At 38.3% G+C, this 17,303-nt stretch overlaps 2 protein-coding genes across 8 annotated transcripts in view; one reads left to right on the top strand and one right to left on the bottom strand.

Moving 5' to 3' along the window:
- The window catches only part of GCNT1 (glucosaminyl (N-acetyl) transferase 1), a 199,124-nt gene that overhangs the window by 7,968 nt on the left and 173,853 nt on the right, over positions 1–17,303 (bottom strand). For 6 of the 7 annotated variants that reach the window (XR_016393578.1, XR_002644489.3, XR_002644494.3 and 3 more), the window contains 2 exons: positions 15,643–15,759; positions 14,113–14,254 (listed from right to left, as the gene is read on the bottom strand). The gene's annotated coding sequence lies outside the window, so the exon portion shown is untranslated. The remainder of the gene's footprint in view (positions 1–14,112; positions 14,255–15,642; positions 15,760–17,303) is intronic. The other variant, XR_002644495.3, reaches the window with a different exon arrangement.
- The window catches only part of PRUNE2 (prune homolog 2 with BCH domain), a 265,400-nt gene that overhangs the window by 236,850 nt on the left and 11,247 nt on the right, over positions 1–17,303 (top strand). Inside the window, exons 13-16 of the mRNA XM_089913317.1 lie at positions 8,564–8,666; positions 9,315–9,446; positions 10,808–10,894; positions 15,132–15,230. Coding sequence (XP_089769443.1) covers positions 8,564–8,666; positions 9,315–9,446; positions 10,808–10,894; positions 15,132–15,230 — 421 coding nt within the window. The remainder of the gene's footprint in view (positions 1–8,563; positions 8,667–9,314; positions 9,447–10,807; positions 10,895–15,131; positions 15,231–17,303) is intronic.

The following is a 17,303-nucleotide window of genomic DNA, read 5'->3' as shown; positions in this document are numbered from 1 at the left end:
TTGATTTAGAAGAAAACTTTCACGAGGAAATCTTTTTCTCTTTCCTTCCTTATACGCTACATCTCGTCCTCTCCTCCTCTTTCTTTTGCCTCTTCTTCCCTTCCTACAAATCCTCTGCCCCAAAATGCAAAATCCATCATCATTTGTCAATTTCAGTGATTTTTTTTTTTATAGAAAGAGACAATCCCAGCTTAGTCATTGATCAGGAAGTGGTAAGTTGACCGTTGAGTATTCCTTTGGTTAAATAAACCCAAGCCAACGTGATACTACACCATGCCAAGGACAGACAGCAGTAACACAACTGCCATTGTGAATTGCCATTTAGGATGACTTCTGAAGTACTGTTTATAAACCTCAGTCTTTCCTTTAAAAAACGACAACAACGTATTCTTAGAAATTCTCCAGAAATAGAAAACTCAAAGTAACTGAGCGTCATAATCTTGCAATTATCCTGACACCCTGGAGTCAGACAGCTACATTTAGAAAGATGCTTTTGAAAGGATGCTTTTATAAAATTTTTTATTTTTTTAATCTAATTTTTATTGGATATTAGTGTATCGCTGATTTGCAATGTTGTGTTAGTTTCAGGAGTGATGTGTTAGTTTCAGCATGATTCAATTGTACATATACATACATCCGTTCTTTCTCAGATTCTTTTCCCATATAGGTTATTACAGAATATTGAGTAGAGTTCCCTGTGCTATACAGTAGGTCCTTGTTGAGGACCTATTTTATATATGGTAGTGTGTATGTGTTAACCCCAAACTCCTAATTTTATCGCCCCCCCCTCCCCATTTCCCCTCTGGAAACTATAAGTTTGTTTTCAAAGTTTGTGATTCTGTTTCTGTTATGTAAATAACTTCATTTGTATCATTTTTTTTATATTCCACATATAAGTGATATAATACTTGTCTTTCTCTGTCTCTGTCTTTCTCTTCACTTAGTATGATAATCTCTAGGGCTACCCATGTTGCTGCAAATGGCATTACTTCACTCCTTTTTATGGCTGAGTAATATTCCATTGTATATATGTACCACATCTTCTTTATCCGTTCCTCTGTCGATGGACATGTAGATTGTTTTCATGTCTTGGCTACTGTAAATACTGCTGCAATGAATATTGGGACGAATGCATCTTTCCCAATTATGTTTTTCTCTGGATATATGTCCAGGAATGGGATCGCTGGGTCATATGGTAGTTCAATTTTTAGTTTTTTAAGGAACCTGCATATTGTTCTCCATAGTGGCTGTATCAAATTACATTTCCACCAACAGTGTAGAAGGGCTCCCTTTTCTCTGCACGCTCTCCAGCATTTATTGTAGACTTTTTGATGATAGCCATTTTGACCAGTGTGAGGTGATACCTCATTGTAGTTTTGATTTGCATTTCTCTAATAACTAGCTTTGTTGAACATCTTTTCATGTGCTTTTTGGCCATCTGTATATCTTCTTTGGAGAAATGTCTATTTAGAGCTTCTGCCCATTTTTTGATTGGATTGTTTGTTTATTTGATAATGAGCTGCATGAGCTGTTTGTATATTTTGGGGATTAATCCCTTGTCAGTCACTTCATATGCAAATATATTCTCCCATTCTGTGGGTTGTGTTTTCATTTTGTTTATGGTTTCCTTTGCTGTGCAAAAGCTTGTTAAGTTTGATTAGTTCCCATTTGATTTTTTTGTTTTTATTTTCATTACTCTAGGAGGTGGATCCAAAAAGATATTGCTACGGTTTATGTCAAAGAGTGTTCTGCCTATGTTTTCCTCTAAGAGTGTTATAGTATCTGGTCTTACATTTAGATCTTTAATCCATTTTGTGTATGGTGTTAGAGAATGTTCTAGTTTCATTCTTTCATATGTAGCTGTCTGGTTTTCCCAGCACCACTACTGAAAAGACTGTCTTTTCTCCGTTGTATATTCTTGCCTCCTTTGTTGTAGATTAATTGATCGTAGGTGTGTGGGTTTATTTCTGGGCTTTCTGTCCTGTTCCATTGATTTATATTTCTGTTTTCATGTCAGTACCATACTGTTTTGATTCTGTAGCTCTGTAGTATAGTCTGAAGCCAGGGAGACTGATTCCTCCAGCTTCATTTTTCTTTCTGAGGATTGCTTTAGCTATTTGAGGTCTTTTGTGTTTCTATACAAATTAAAAAATTTTTTTCTCTACTTCTGTGAAAAATGCCCATGGTAATTTCATAGGGATAGCACTGAATCTGTAGATTGCCTTGGGTGGTACAGTCATTTTGACAATATTGATTCTTCCAATCCAAGAACATGGTATATCTTTCCACCTGTTTGTGTCATCTTCACTGTCTTTCATCAGCATCTTACAGTTTTCAGAGTACAGGTCTTTTGCCTCCTTAGGCAGGTTTATTCCTAGGTATTTTATTCTTTTTGATGCGATGGTAAGTGGAATTGTTTCTTGAATTTCTCTTTCTGATCTTTCATTGTTAGTGTATAGAAATGTAACAGATTTCTGTGTTTTAATTTTGTATCCTGCAACCTTACCAGATTCATTGATGAGCTCTAGTAGTTTTCTGGCAGCATATTTAGGATTTCCTATGTATAGTATCATGTCATCTGCAAACAGTGACCGTTTTACTTCTTCTTTTCCAATTTAGATTCCTCTTATTTCATTTTCTTCTCTGATTGCCATGGCTAGGACTTCCAAAACTATGTTGAGTAAGAGTGGCAAGAGTGGACATCCTTGTCTTGCTCCTGATCTTAGAGGAAATGCTTTCAGCTTTTCACCATTGAGTATGATGTTGACTGGGTTTTTCATATATGGCCTTTATTATGTTGAGGTGGGTTCCCTCTATGCTCACTATCTGGAGAGTTTTTATCATAAATTGGTGTTGAATTTTGTCAAAAGCTGTTTCTGCATCAATTGAGAGGATCATATGGTTTTTATTATTCAGTTGGTTAATGTGGTTTATCACACTGATTTACTTGTGTATATTGAAAACTCCTTGCATCCCTGGGATAAATCCCACTCAGTCATGGTGTATGATCCTTTTAATGTGCTGTTGGATTCTGTTTGCTAGTATTTTGTTGAGGATTTTTGCATCTATGTTCATCAGTGATATTGGCTGGTAATTTTCTTTTTTTCTGGTATCTTTGTCTGGTATGATGGTGGCCTCATAGAATGAGTTTGGGACTGTTCCTTCCTCTTTGACTTTTTTGGAAGAGTTTCAAAAGAATAGGTGTTAACTCTTCTGTAAATGTTTTATAGAATTCGCCTGTGAAGCCTTCTGGCCCTGCACTTTTGTTTGTTGGGCATTTTTAAATCACAGTTTCAATTTCAGTGCTTGTGACTTGGTCTGTTCATATTTTCTACTTCTTCCTGATTCAGTCTTGGGAGATAGTACCTTTCTAAGAATTTGTCCATTTCTTCCAGGTTGTCCAATTTCTTGGCATACAGTTGCTTGTAGTAGTCTCTTATGTTCCTTTGTATTTCTGTGGTGTCAGTTGTAACTTCTTTTTCATTTCTAATTTTATTGATTTGAGTACTCCCTTTTTTTCTTCATGAGTCTGGCTAAAGGCTTATCAATTTTGTTTGTCTTCTCAAAGAACCAGCTTTTAGTTTCATTCATCTTTGCTATTGTTTTCTTCTTCTCTATTTCATTTATTTCTGCACTGATCTTTACGATTTCTTTCCTTCTGCTTTGTGTTTTTTTGGTTCTTCTTTCTCTAGTTGCTTTAGGTGTAAGGTTAGGTTGTTTGAGACTCTTCTTGTTTCCTGAGGTAAGACTATATTGCTATAAACTTCCCTCTTAGAACTGCTTTTGCTGCGTCCCATAGGTTTTGATCATTGTGTTTTCGTTTTCATTTGTCACTAGGTTTTTGATTTCCTCTGATTTCTTCAGTCATCCATTGGTCATTTAATAACATTTGTTTAGCCTCCACATGTTTGGTTTTTTTTTTTTTACAGTTTTTTTCCTTGTGGTTTATTTCTAATATCATAGCATTGTGGTCAGAGAAAATGCTTGATATGATTTCCGTTCTCTCAAATTTACTGAGGCTTGTTTTGTGGCTCAGCATGTGATGTATCCTGGAAAATGTTCCATGTGCACATAAGAAGAATGTGTATCCTGCTGCTTTTGGATGGAATATTCTATAAATATCAATTAAGTCCATCTGATCTAATGTGTCATTTAAGGCCTGTGTTTCCTTATTGATTTTCTATCTGGATGATCTGTCCATTGATGTAAGAGGGGTGTTAAAGTCCCCCATTATTATTATTCATTTTAACATCTTTATTGGAGTATAATTGCTTTACAATGGTGTGTTAGTTTCTGCTTTATAAAAAAGTGAATCAGCTATACATATATCCCCATATCTCTTCCCTCTTGCATCTCCCTCCCTCCCACCAAGTCTCCCATTATTATTGTGCTACAGTCAATTTCTCCTTTTAGGAGAAATGGCTGTTAGCATTTGCCTTATATATTGAGGCACTCCTACATTGGATTTGTATATGTATTTACAATTTTTATATCTTGGATTGATCCCTTGATCATTATGTAGTGTCCTTCTTTCTCTCTTGTAACAGTCTTTATTTTAAAGTCTATTTTGTCTGATATCAGTATTGCTGCTCCAGCTTTCTTTTGATTTCCATTTGCATGGAATACCTTTTCCCATCCCCTCACTTTCAGTCTGTATGTGTCCTTAGATCTGAAGTGGGTCTGTTGTAGACAGAATATATACGGGTCTTGTTTTTGTATCCATTCAGCCAGTCTATGTCTTTTTTTTTTTTTTTTTTTTTTTTGCGGTACACGGGCCTCTCACTGTTGTGGCCTCTCCCGTTGTGGAGCACAGGCTCCGGATGCGCAGGCCCAGAGGCCATGGCTCACGGGCCTAGCTGCTCCGCGGCATGTGGGCCCTTCCCGGACCAGGGCACGAACCCGTGTCCCCTGCATCAGCAGGAGGACTCTCAACCACTGCGCCACCAGGGAAGCCCCAGTCTATGTCTTTTGGTTGGGACATTTAATCCATTTACATTTAAGGTAATTATTGATATGTGAGTTCTTATTGCCATCTTGTTAAATTGTTTTGGATTTGCTTTTGTAGGTCTTTTTTATTCCCTCCCTCTTTTGTTCTCTTGTGATTTGATGACTGTCTTTAGAGTTGTGTTTGGATTGCTTTTTCTCTTTTGTGTGTTAACCTATTGTTGATTTTTGGTGTGCAGTTTACCATGTTTCGATATAGCAGTCTATATATATACAAGATTGTTTAAAGTTGCTAGTCTCTTAATTTCAAATGCATTTCCAATATCCTGCATGTGTACTCTCCTCTTCTCACGATTGCTGGTTTTTCATCTTGTGGGTGACTTCCTACCTTTACTGTATGTTTGCTTTTTACTGGTGAGCTTTCCCCTTTGTAATTTTCTTGTTTCTAGTTGTGGCCTTTTCTTTTTTGCTGAGAGAAGTTCCTTTAGCATTTGTTGTAAAGCTGGTTTGGTGGTGCTGAATTCTCTTAGCTTTTGGTTGTCTGTAAAGCTTTTGATTTCTCTGTCAGATCTCAATGAGAGCCTTGCTGGGTAGAGTAATCTTGGTTGTAGGTTTTTCCCTTTCATCACTTTAAGTATATCGTGCCACTCCCTTTCTAGACTGCAGTGTTTCTGCTGAAAGTTCAGCTGATAACCTTATGGGGATTCCCTTGTATGTTATTTGTTGCTTTTCCCATGTTGCTTTTAATATTTTTTCTTTGTCTTTAATTTTTGTCAATTTGATTATTATGTGTCTTGGTGTGTTCCTTCTTAGATTTATCCTGTATGGGGCTCTGCACTTCCTGGACTTGAGTGTTTCCTTTTTCATGTTAGGGAAGTTTTTGGCTATTATCTCTTCAGATATTTTCTCAGGCCCTTTCTCTCGCTATTCTCCTTCTGGGATCCCTATAATGCGAATGTTGGTGCGTTTAATGTTGTCACAGAGGTCTCTTAGACTGTCCTCATTTCCATGGCAGTGATTTTCCACCATTCTGTCTTCCAGCTCACTTATTTGTTCTTCTGCCTCATTTATTCTGCTACTGATTCCTTCTGGCACATTTTTCACTTCACTTGTTGTACTGTCCATCTCTGTTTGTTCTTTAAAGCTTCTAGCTCTTTATTAAACATTTCTTGTATCCTCTCAGTCTGTGCCTCCATTCTTTTTCTGAGATCTTGGATCATCTTTACTATCACTACTCAATTCTTTTTTGGGTAGATTGCCTATTTCCACTTCACTTAGTTGTTCTTCTGGGGTTTTATCTTGTCCCTTCATCTGGGACATATTTCTTTGCCATCTCATTGTGTCTTAACTTTTTGTGTTTGTGGTCTCTGTTCCTCCAGCTGCAGGACTGTAATTCTTCTTGGTTCTGGTGTCTACCCCCGGTGGGTGAGGTTGGTCCAGGGGCTTGTGCATGCTTTCTGATGGGAGGGACTGGTGCCTGCCCACTGGTGGGCGGAGCTGGGTCTTGTCCCTCTAATGGGCAGGGTGAGGTTAAGTGGTATATATATATATAGGCAGCTGTTGGCTCAGGATGATTTTAGGCAGCCTGTCTGCTGATGGGTGGGGCTCTGTTCCCACCTTGTTGGTTGTTTGGACTGAGGTGTCCCAGCACTGGAGCCTGCAGATTGTTGGGTGGGGCCAGGTCCCAAACTGGCAACCTTCAGGAGAGCTCAGGCCAATGGGTATTCCCTGGGGTGTCCACCACCAGTGTCCTTGCCCCCACAGTGAGCCACAGCCAATTTCCCCCTCCCCAGTAGGCCCTCCAAGATGCGCCGGTAGGTCTAGCCCAGGCTCCTGTGGAGTCACTGCTCTGCCCTGGGCCCCAGTGCACATTAAACCTTGTGTGTGACCTCCAAGAGTGGAGTCTCTGTTTCCCCCAGTCCTGTGGAGCTGCTGTGCTAAAGCCCCACTGGCCTTAAAAGTGCCAAATGCCTGAGGGATCCTCCAGCCAATGCCAGGCCCCCAGGCTGGGGAGCCTGATGTGGGCCTCAGAACTCTCACTCCTGTGGGAGGACCTCTGTGATATAATTATTTTCCAGTGAGGGATTTGATTATATCACGAAAGATCCCCTCCTACCATCTCATTGTGGCTTCCTCTTTGTCTTTGGGTGTATATCTTTTTGTGTTAGGGTTGAGTCTTTTTTGTCAGTGGTTGTTCAGCAGTTAGTTGTGATTTTGGTGTTTTCGTGTGAGGAGGTGAGCTCAAGTCCTTCTACTCTGCCATCTTGTCTCTGCCTTTCCTGGTGTCTCTCAGAAGAATACTTTTGTACTTGTTTTTAAGAGGGATTCATTACACCTATTTTTTTCTTTTAATGAACTCTTTTTCATTGTGCTGAGCCTGAACTGCGTATTTTTGTGGTGTTAGGGTGGCTTAGTGACCCTAATCCTATCCTTTGCGGATTTCTATTCAGTTATGGCTCTTCCTAAATGAAACTGTTTGTGGAACAAACACTTCTTATATTAAAATATATCTCCTGCCATTTTCCTTCATACCACATTCTAAAAAAAAAAAGTTAGTAAATACCTGCATTTCGGAAAAGATGGGACTAAAGCAAACAATCCAGAGGGAAGCCATTCCAATCCTGTTTTGCAAATATGTGTTGCATCAGGTATATACTTATGTAGGTAGCATCTTCTAAGATATGTAGCATAAACATTGTCTACAGCAACCTCAAATTAGTAATATACGCAAACCCATAATTTGATGTATTTGTAGTTGGTATCACTTTCTTCCCCCACCTCTTTTGTGGTAGAGCCATACTCTCTATCCTTGCAGAGAACATCTTATTAAACTGCTTTTCAAGAGTTAAGCCCGTCCAAATCTATATCCAGCCAGTATTTTACTGCCTTGTAATCACCAGAAGGGTATTTAGAGTTCTGAAAAAATGAAACACACTGAATTCTGATCAGGCTTGAGGGTGTGTCCTGTCCTCCTACTCAAAGCTTTGAGGAAATCTCTTTAATGTTTCTGAAGTCCAGAACTATGTTATATGACACAAATCACAAATGTTTATAAAGGGATATTAAAAAATAAAAATACAGTACATTGAGATTCCAGAGACAAACCTGTGGAGACCTGACCAACCCTTGCCACGAATTTCAAAGATGGGCTTTCAAGGAACACAGGCTTGCTACAACTAGGATGAACTAAAGAGGATCAAAGAGAACCTCTTTCTTAGCCATTAAAAGAAACAGTGTTATATAAATTAGCTTTTTGATTATATAAATTAGATGCCCTTAAGTCAAAAAGTGTTGCCCCACCATCTTTTGATAAGTTGAATACTCCTAACACACTTATGACTGTGTACAACACATATAATCATCCATAATACATGGACACCCTATATATGCAAATATATTCACACTATTTAAGAATCTATATAACTTACATCTTAACCACTGAAAGATAATTATATGTGTATATACTTATAGAAGTATAGTCTATATAATACTCTTTTAAAGATGTACCTAATACATGCACATACACACTCTTGCCAAGGCTTCCAGATTTATCCTTTAGGTTAAATATCTTGTTAAGAGCTTTCAGTTGGTTACAAATGTCTTTTTGTTTGTCCTCTAGGATACTACGGGGATGGCCTAAATGCCATCATTGTGTTTGCTGCCTGTTTTCTGCCAGACAGCAGTCGGGCAGATTACCACTATGTCATGGAAAATCTTTTCCTGTGAGTGATATTTACAACAAAATGTTTTCAGTTAATGTCTGCGGGCATGCGATGGCAGATAGAGCATCTTTAATAAAGGGAAATAGATGATGTAGACTATTCTAAGCCTTTGATGAAAAGTTGATGAAATCTGTGTCAAGGAAAATTGCTCAAGAGACCAAAAGCTTTAGAGGGGCTGTTTTGTCTGTAGAATGAACTGAAAACAAAATGAACACAGTCTGGTCTGCATTTTAAAATTCTGTAACATTTCCTTTGGGTGAAGTATTATTTTTGTTCTCTGATAACATGTTCTTAGCCAACTGAAGATAACCTGACCTCATTTATATCTGCCTTTATTTAATCTGACTTGCCCTTAGTATATAATAACATTGCTGACATTTTTGAAAGTCAGGTTTCTAACCTACACATTTTTCAAGTGTACCTGCATTAAAAAAAAAATGAAAAAAAGATAACTGTGCAAATAAATGAGTAATACTCTCAGAGAATTGATCTTAGGTAACTGCATTCTTCTCAAGCTGAAGAGGGAATATGTGCAACCATTCTTAAATATCATGCACCCTGTAATTTAAATGTTATATAATTATGGTGAAATAAGATGAACTCTTTCCTGTGGGAACTGAAAACACTTATCTTTCTTCCTGTGATCAGATATGTAATAAGTACGTTAGAGCTGATGGTAGCTGAAGACTATATGATTGTGTACTTGAATGGTGCAACCCCAAGACGGAAGATGCCAGGGCTAGGCTGGATGAAGAAATGCTACCAGATGATTGACAGACGGTATGTGGGTTCCATAATCTAATCACTATTTTGACTTCCTCAGTGACTCCCATCTCCAGTGACCTTTTAATTTACCAAAGATGCGATCACAATTTAGGAACATTGAATTAATGCTGATTTGAGATAATAAATTATAAAAATATTAATAAGTGTCACTTGATGCCCCAAATTTGAAATAAAGCAGATCTTCCCCAGATTTTGTTAAATGTTGTAATCTCAAACTTGGCAACAAGTACTTTAAATATCCATATGCTGTTGCCATATGGAGGTGCAATTTGAGCTGATAAGCCAAAGTCCATGATTCTTTACTAGTATCATGTAACCTTGCGGCCATTTTTGTGCACTAGGACTGTTGTGACTTAGGCGATCCTACTGCTCTTATTTCAACATTCACTGTTAATTCTGGCCCATATGGTGCCTTTGTGTGCCCCTTCCTCAAGATACGTCACTTCTATCCATACTGGTTTTATTAGAACCAAACACGTTATTGCCATCTACAGGAAAATTGTCATAATAAGCATACAAATTTATGATGTCTTCCATATGTGTGGCTTCCCCTCAGATGTGGCTCCCTGTAAAGCAACATGTGAGTGTCCTGTTATAGCAACTAAAATCCATTAATCATCTAAACATACATAAAGTAGCATTGCTAATGCTGAAAAATATGCCCGAATGTACAAAACGTTAAAATGATTATCTGAAGGCCAAACAACCACATGATATACTGTTACCATTTTCACTCTACAGAAGAAGAAACCCAGGCTCAGTAGAACAAATTGGCTGAGTTGCTAGTAAGAGTGTATTCATTTCAGAATAGTAAAAATAATGCTGACAAAAATGAAAAACATCATTAAACAAAAATATGCCATATGGTTATAGATTTATGCACTCCAAGAATACAAAAAGTCTATTTTACATTTATTCTTATGGGAAACTGAGGTTTGAATTACGCATGTTTCAAATTATTCAAAAGGCATTTGTTTTATCGATCATGGCATTCTATACCTTCCTACCAGATAACAGTAACTTACATAGAATTCCCTAATATCAATATATATATATATATTCTTATTTGGGGATATGCTTTCTGTTTTAACTCCCACTCAAAATAGGTTACGAGTGGGCTTCCCTGGTGGCGCTGTGGTTGAGAGTCCGCCTGCCGACGCAGGGGACACGGGTTCGTGCCCCGGTCCGGGAAGATCCCACATGCTGCGGAGCGGCTGGGCCCGTGAGCCATGGCCACGGAGCCTGTGCTCCGCAACGGGAGAGGCCACAACAGTGAGAGGCCTGCGTACCGCAAAAAACAAACAAACAAACAAACAAAATAGGTTACGAGTAATTTTTTTTTCTTTTCACAATAGGTTGCGGAAGAACTTAAAATCATTCATCATTGTTCATCCATCTTGGTTCATCAGAACAATCCTTGCAATTACACGACCTTTTATAAGGTATGGTCATTATTGTAGTAAAAGTAAACGTACTAGTTTTTAAAAATATGTATTCATTGTCTTCTGAACAAAAATTCATAAACCGAGAGAGTAGGAAAATATGTTTGCCTCTGCCTTTCCTGAAAATATTCTTTGGACTACCCAGCAAGAGACTCTAATTAAGAGTGAGCATATTTTCGCAGTGAATATTTTCCCCCCATAATTATAAAACATGACTTTTATACTGCTTGCTGTAAACACAGAAGATAAAATAGTGAGGTTTCTATGCCATATTACAAAAGGGAACAGATAGTACTTTTAAAGTAATATATGGTATATGGTAGAGAATCAAAGAGGTAGAGTAACATAACAATGGAAAATAAAGACACACCAGGGACAGAAACAGAAGCCAGGTCTTGTCTTAATTGTTCTATTTCTTCTGAACAAATCCCACGTAGGTTACCAAAGGTAGGCAAAGAGTCTGAGCAGCCATTTTGAGAGCTTTGTTTTGATTACCCATAAGGCTTCTTGGTTTAAATTCACTTCAAATCAGTAAATATTTGTTTATCATCTATTCTGTGTTGGGTGCTGTATAACCTTACATTTCAGTGATGAAAAGTAAGATATGCCTTTTATATAGTAAGAATGAGACGGTTAAATGAAAGGGACAGTACAGGTTTTCTAGAGAGCTTTAAAAAATATAATAAAATAGGGAGGGGCAAGATAGGGGTATAGAGGTACAAACTAGGTATAAAATAAATAAGCTACAAGCATATATTATACAGCACAGGGAATACAGCCGACATTTTATAATAACTTCAGTGGAACACAGTCTATAAAAATAGGGAATCACTAGGTTGTATGCCTGAAACTAATACAACATCGTGAATGAACTATACTTCAGCTAACTAGAACAATGTCTTCCCTAACGTCAGGATACCCGTCAGATAAATTGAAATTTTTCCATCTCCAAGTTATTAATGAATCCCTAAGAAAAATTCTGATCACTTCACTTCTGGAGAAAACAATTAAAGGTTAAAATCCTTTATATTTTTTAATGTAGATTTTACTGTGCCTTCCAGAGTCCACCTTTTTTGTTCCCTGTTCACTTATTTATTTAGCATTCCCATCCCCTACTTCCAAAAACTGAGCAGTAGCAGGATTCAACCTAGTTTTCCTCTGGCAAAGATTTCTTTACCATACCATGTTATATTACTTTAAAAAAATAATATGAGCTTTTAAGACGTACAAAAAGCCACTTATTTTATTTTAAGATTAGCAGAAAATGCTTTGACAGGGGAGGAGGAAGAGCTTATATAAACTTTAATGCGTAAAAAAGCAAACATTAGAATTGATATTGATTCACTGATGTTTATTTAATAATTCAGCTCTAATTATAAAACAAATATATTTCTTCCTGATAAATACTTGTTATGGTAAGAGTATTGAAAACAGATTGTAAGTCAACGTTTATTGAAGGGCGTTTCAAGATAATAATTACAACAAAAATAATAAACTTATAGCAAGTAGTGTTGTGGTAAATCACGTATAATAATGGCCTACCTTTACTGAGTGCTTACATGCATTATTTTATTTAACCCTAATGACAGTCCTCTGAAGGAGGTACTGCTTACTATTTCTGTTATATAGGAAAAAACCCTGAGGTTCAGTGAGGTCAAATAAATTGTCTAAAGCAGGAGCCAGCAAAGCCATTCCGTAAAGGATCAGATATTAAATATTTTCAGTGTTATGGGCCATACAGTCTTAATCACAACCACTCAGCTCTTCCGTGGTAGGGTAAAAGCAGCCATAGACAATATGTAAATAAATAAGTATGGCTGTGTTCCAATAAAACTTGATTTATGAATACTGAAATTGAATTTTCTGAAATCTTTTACATGTCACAAGATTCTTCTTTTGATCATTTTTCAACCATTTAAAAAATGTAAAAACCAGTCGTAGCTCAAGGATGTAAAAAAAAAAAATCATAAGCTGGCTTTGGCCGTGGTTTGCCAACCCCAGGTCTAAGGTAACACAGCCAAGAAATGATAGCTTCAGGCTTTGAACCCAATGTCTGCGTAATTCTAAAGAACACACGTTCCAAGCACTTAAACACCGTGTTCTACAATTTCATCATGTAAGACCCTCTTTAAATATCCCTCTGTAAATCAGTCTACATCAGTGTCATCAATTTTTTGAACTGAAAAAAAGAGGTCACTAAAATGTATTATAGGTCTTTTCACTGCTAAAGGGTAACACCTATGATAGAGGTATATGGCAAGTTCTTTTTTTTTTTTAATTCATGTATTTTTTAAATTGAAGTATAACTGATTTACAATGTTGTGTTAGTTTCTGGTATACAGTGAAGTGATTCAGTTTTATATATATACATATATATATGTATATATATAAAACTGAATATGAAAAAGAATATATATCGTATTTCCATTATGGTTTATTGCGGGATATTGAATATAGTTCCCTGTGTTACACAGTAGGACCTTGTTGTTTATCTATTTTATATATATAGTAGTTTGTATCTGCTAATCCCATACTCCTAATTTTTCTCTCTCCCCTCAAACGCCTTTTTTTAAAATGAATTGTTTGTGTCAAGCATTGGGTTAGGTGCTGGAGGCTGAGAAATTAAATAGCTCAGTTGCTGTCCTCAGGGAGTTCACAGCCTGGCAGCTGACATAGGAGGACTAGAAAACAGTTATAATACAGGGTACAAAGGAAGCACGATGAGGGCTGATAACTCACGGTGTGAGTTTTAAGGTAACAGGTGGAGTGTGAAGGCTGAGAGTCTGCATCAAGAGAGGCTTTCCAGAAGAATGTGCCCTCAAGTTGAGTTTTGAAGACTAATAGCATTGGCTAGCTAAAGCCAGGTAGAGGAAACAGCAGGTACCAACACACCAAGAAGGGGGTACCATACACCAGGCATATTTAGAGAACTGTACATTCCAGTGTGGAGGTGTCCCCCCTTGCATAACTAACTAACTTCCTCTGCCTTTTTATTCCACCCCCTCCATCTTTCATCAAAACCTGGATTTAGCTTGAAAACTCTGGAGGAAGGAAGTGGCCTAAGGTAGCATTATTGTTGGTGGTGTGTGTTCACCCAAGGCTGATCAGGACGACTAGAAGTGACTTTTTGGAGATGAAGGTTGTTCACAAGTCACAGCCAGTGGCCCAGGGTCAAAACTGCGAGTAAAATGTGAAAGACAGATGTATGGAGAACTGACCTTGAAAAGACTTCCTGTTAGAATACGCAGTAGTTGAACACAAGACAGTACAGTTGGCAGATGGCGCAGCATCCTCCCAGTAGACTGGGGAGGCCCTTTCATCAGAGAACATTCAGGAAAGTCTGATGCTTGATCAAATTCCCTTTCAAGTGGAATGATATAATTTTAGAATTAGCTTGCTATTACACCAACAATACAAAAATGCCTTCCTTCTTCTTATAAAACATCCAATCATTATAAAGACCAAGTTCTTCCTTCAGCAACTACCGACTCTTGTACCCAGCCCCCTTCCCCAGAGGCAAATTCAGGGATCTCCTTGCAAGTTGTTTTCTATGCATTTACACACACCTAAAATGACAACATTGAGATGAAAGCCGTCTGTCATTCAAATCCGATTATTGGAACATTGTTTTTTGAACACTGTTTCATCTGGAATGACCTTTCAAGATTTAAAACTTTAAAAAGTATATATGTATTTAAAATAAAAGTACAACTAAAAAAATAAGAGGAAAACAGGTTTTTATACATTTTAAAAATATATCAACCGTGGTAGATTCTGAAAGAACTAATGACAAGATTTTTGTTTGCTAAAAACAAATAAGCAAACAAAGGGAAACAAACCATAAACCAGTGACAATTCAGAGTGGCAGGAACCACCGGGAGGCCATGCAGTGTGTGGACCCTGCAGTCAGGCTGCCCGGGTTTAAATCTAGGCTTTGCCACTTACTGAAGGTGAAATCTGGGCAAACACTTAACGCCGTATGTTTTAAGTTTCCTTATCTTTAAAAAGAGAACGATAATAGTATCTACCTCATTAGGCTATCAATCATAGAAAGTAAAAGAGTTAATATATATAACCCAGTTAAAACAGTGTCTGGCACATAGTAACTACTCAAATAATATAGCCATTCTTCTTAGTAAGAGTGCTGGGACAAGGTGATAAGAATTTTCAAGAAGAGGCAGCAGCCTGAGAGGGGATGGAGGAGCGACTGATATCTTTTTTCTTTTCTTTTTTCTAGTTCAAAGTTCAGCAGTAAAATTAAATACGTCAGTAGCTTATCGGAACTCAGTGGGCTGATCCCAATGGATTGCATCCATATTCCAGAGAGCATCATCAAGTAAGTCCTGGTGGTTTTGAAGATTTGGGAAGAAATATTGCATGTCTGGAGAAGGAGATTAGGAAATAACTGATTTATAAAATATGGGGAAGGGCATTACCTTCTATTTAAAACGAATATTAAATATTCTCCGATAAATATTTTCCTTTCTTATAGCCTAGCGATAACTGTTCTGTTCTTTCAGATCTTCTTTCACATCATCTTCTATTGGTGTTACTGAAATTTCCTCATTTTTATCTTGAATCTACTACCATTTTGGAGAAAGCCTGAATTTATCATTAATCAGCATATTTGTTACTTGTGTCTAGCGTGCCACACAGACCCAGTGTGTTTTGTGCATAGCCTGGATTTCTTCACTGCCTTACATAAAGTAATTTATCGGCTTGACCCTAGGAAAAGAGAAAAAAATTACCCTTTCTCTGTTTTCTTCTCAGTCCTTTTTCTTCATGGTTCCCTTCAGGTGAAAGATAAAGCAGAGTGGTGGGTGGTGCAGTTAGGAATGACCTCCTCACTCAGTACAGGGTAAAGCCTGTGGGAACAAAGTATGGATACTGAAGGCTGTAGGATTAGGCTGCAAAAATAATACAAATAAAAAGTTAACCGAACAACTGCTTGGAGCTGGGACTTAAAAACATGATGCTGGAGAATGAACCCTCCTAACTGGTTCATTGTTGCAAAAGAGCTATTGTTTGCTGTCGATCATGTTTTTCTTTCACTGTGTCTGATTCACTAGCTTTCTGTGTGATTAAAACTGGGAGGAATCTAACCATCAGCTCAAGAGAAAACAGTCAAGGATACCCCATCTTCCTCCATAAGATGGAGAGCAAAAGTGACCTCCCAATTTGGGCTTCCAAAAAAGAGTCCCCTCACTTAAAAAAAAAAAAAAAAAGGCACAGAAACTGGAAGGAAAAGACTCTAATGTGTCTCTGCTGTGCTAGGCATAGAAGTGCTCTATTTATATCTTTTATTTAATCCCCACAGTAAACCCCCGTTTACGGAGAAGGAAGACAATTTAGGAAGGGGACGTTACTTATGCAAAGTATAAGTAGGAACAGGGAAGAGATGGAACTAGAATTCAAATCCAGGTCAGCCTGGCACCGCAATGCCCATGCCCTTTTCTAGCAGATTTCTTTACTTCCCTTAAAAAACCATCTAAAGTCAAAACTCAGAAGCAGCTGCGTTTGGTTTTCCGGCATCCCAGTATCAGGTAAGAACAGAGGATACCGACTGGGTTGAGAAGTGCCAGTTAGCTCAGCTGAATCAAGCAGAGTGTTCATAAGCTCCTAATGGTGGCTTTACTCCTCACTAGCTTCACAGAGTCCCGAAACCAGCACACCTTCTAGCTCTAGCCGGCTGCCTCAAGAAAGGGACCCCATCTCCAAAACCCACTCCTAGTCTTTAAATGTAAAGGTGCTGGAGCACCCACCTCCTATAATGCTGTCTCCCTTTGCAAAAGATGACAAGGACCTTCCCTCGTCAAGTGGAAATGAGCACTGCACATTTTCTAGGTAAATATGGCAGTGCTTCCCCGGTGTGGCAAGTGGAAAAAGAGAAGAGAGTGGGCTTTGGAGGCTTAGCATTAGGTTTGAACCTTCCCACCTGCCTCTCTGAGACTTCAGGAAACCTATTTAAAACCCTGAGTCAGGGCTTCCCTGGTGGCACAGTGGTTAAGAATCCGCCTGCCAATGCAGGCGGACACGGGTTCGAGCCCTGGTCCGGGAAGATCCCCCCACGCGCAGAGCGGAGCAACTAAGCCCATGCGCTACAACTACTGAGCCTGCGCTCTAGAGCCCACGAGACACAACTACTGAAGCCTGTGCACCTAGAGCCCGTGCTCCGCAACAAGAGAAGCCACCGCAATGAGAAGCTCACACACCGCAACGAAGAGTAGCCCCCGCTCACTGCAACTAGAGAGAGCCTGTGCGCAGCAACAAAGACCCAACGCAGCCAAAAATAAAATAATTTAAAAAAACAAACAAACTCTGAGTCTCAGCTTCAGCATCTTTAAAATGAGAAAGTAAGGAGCAATGGAAAGGTCCTGAGGACTGAATGAGAACAATGTGCATAAAGCAC

This window comes from Delphinapterus leucas, chromosome 6, assembly GCF_059928025.1.
Source record: "Delphinapterus leucas isolate spDelLeu-1000000601 "Yukka" chromosome 6, BTC_Dleu_Yukka2, whole genome shotgun sequence".
In the NCBI taxonomy this organism is placed as follows: Eukaryota; Metazoa; Chordata; class Mammalia; order Artiodactyla; family Monodontidae; genus Delphinapterus; species Delphinapterus leucas.
The sequence above is the reverse complement of the archived record's forward strand: the minus strand, read 5'-3'. Positions and strand labels throughout refer to the sequence as shown.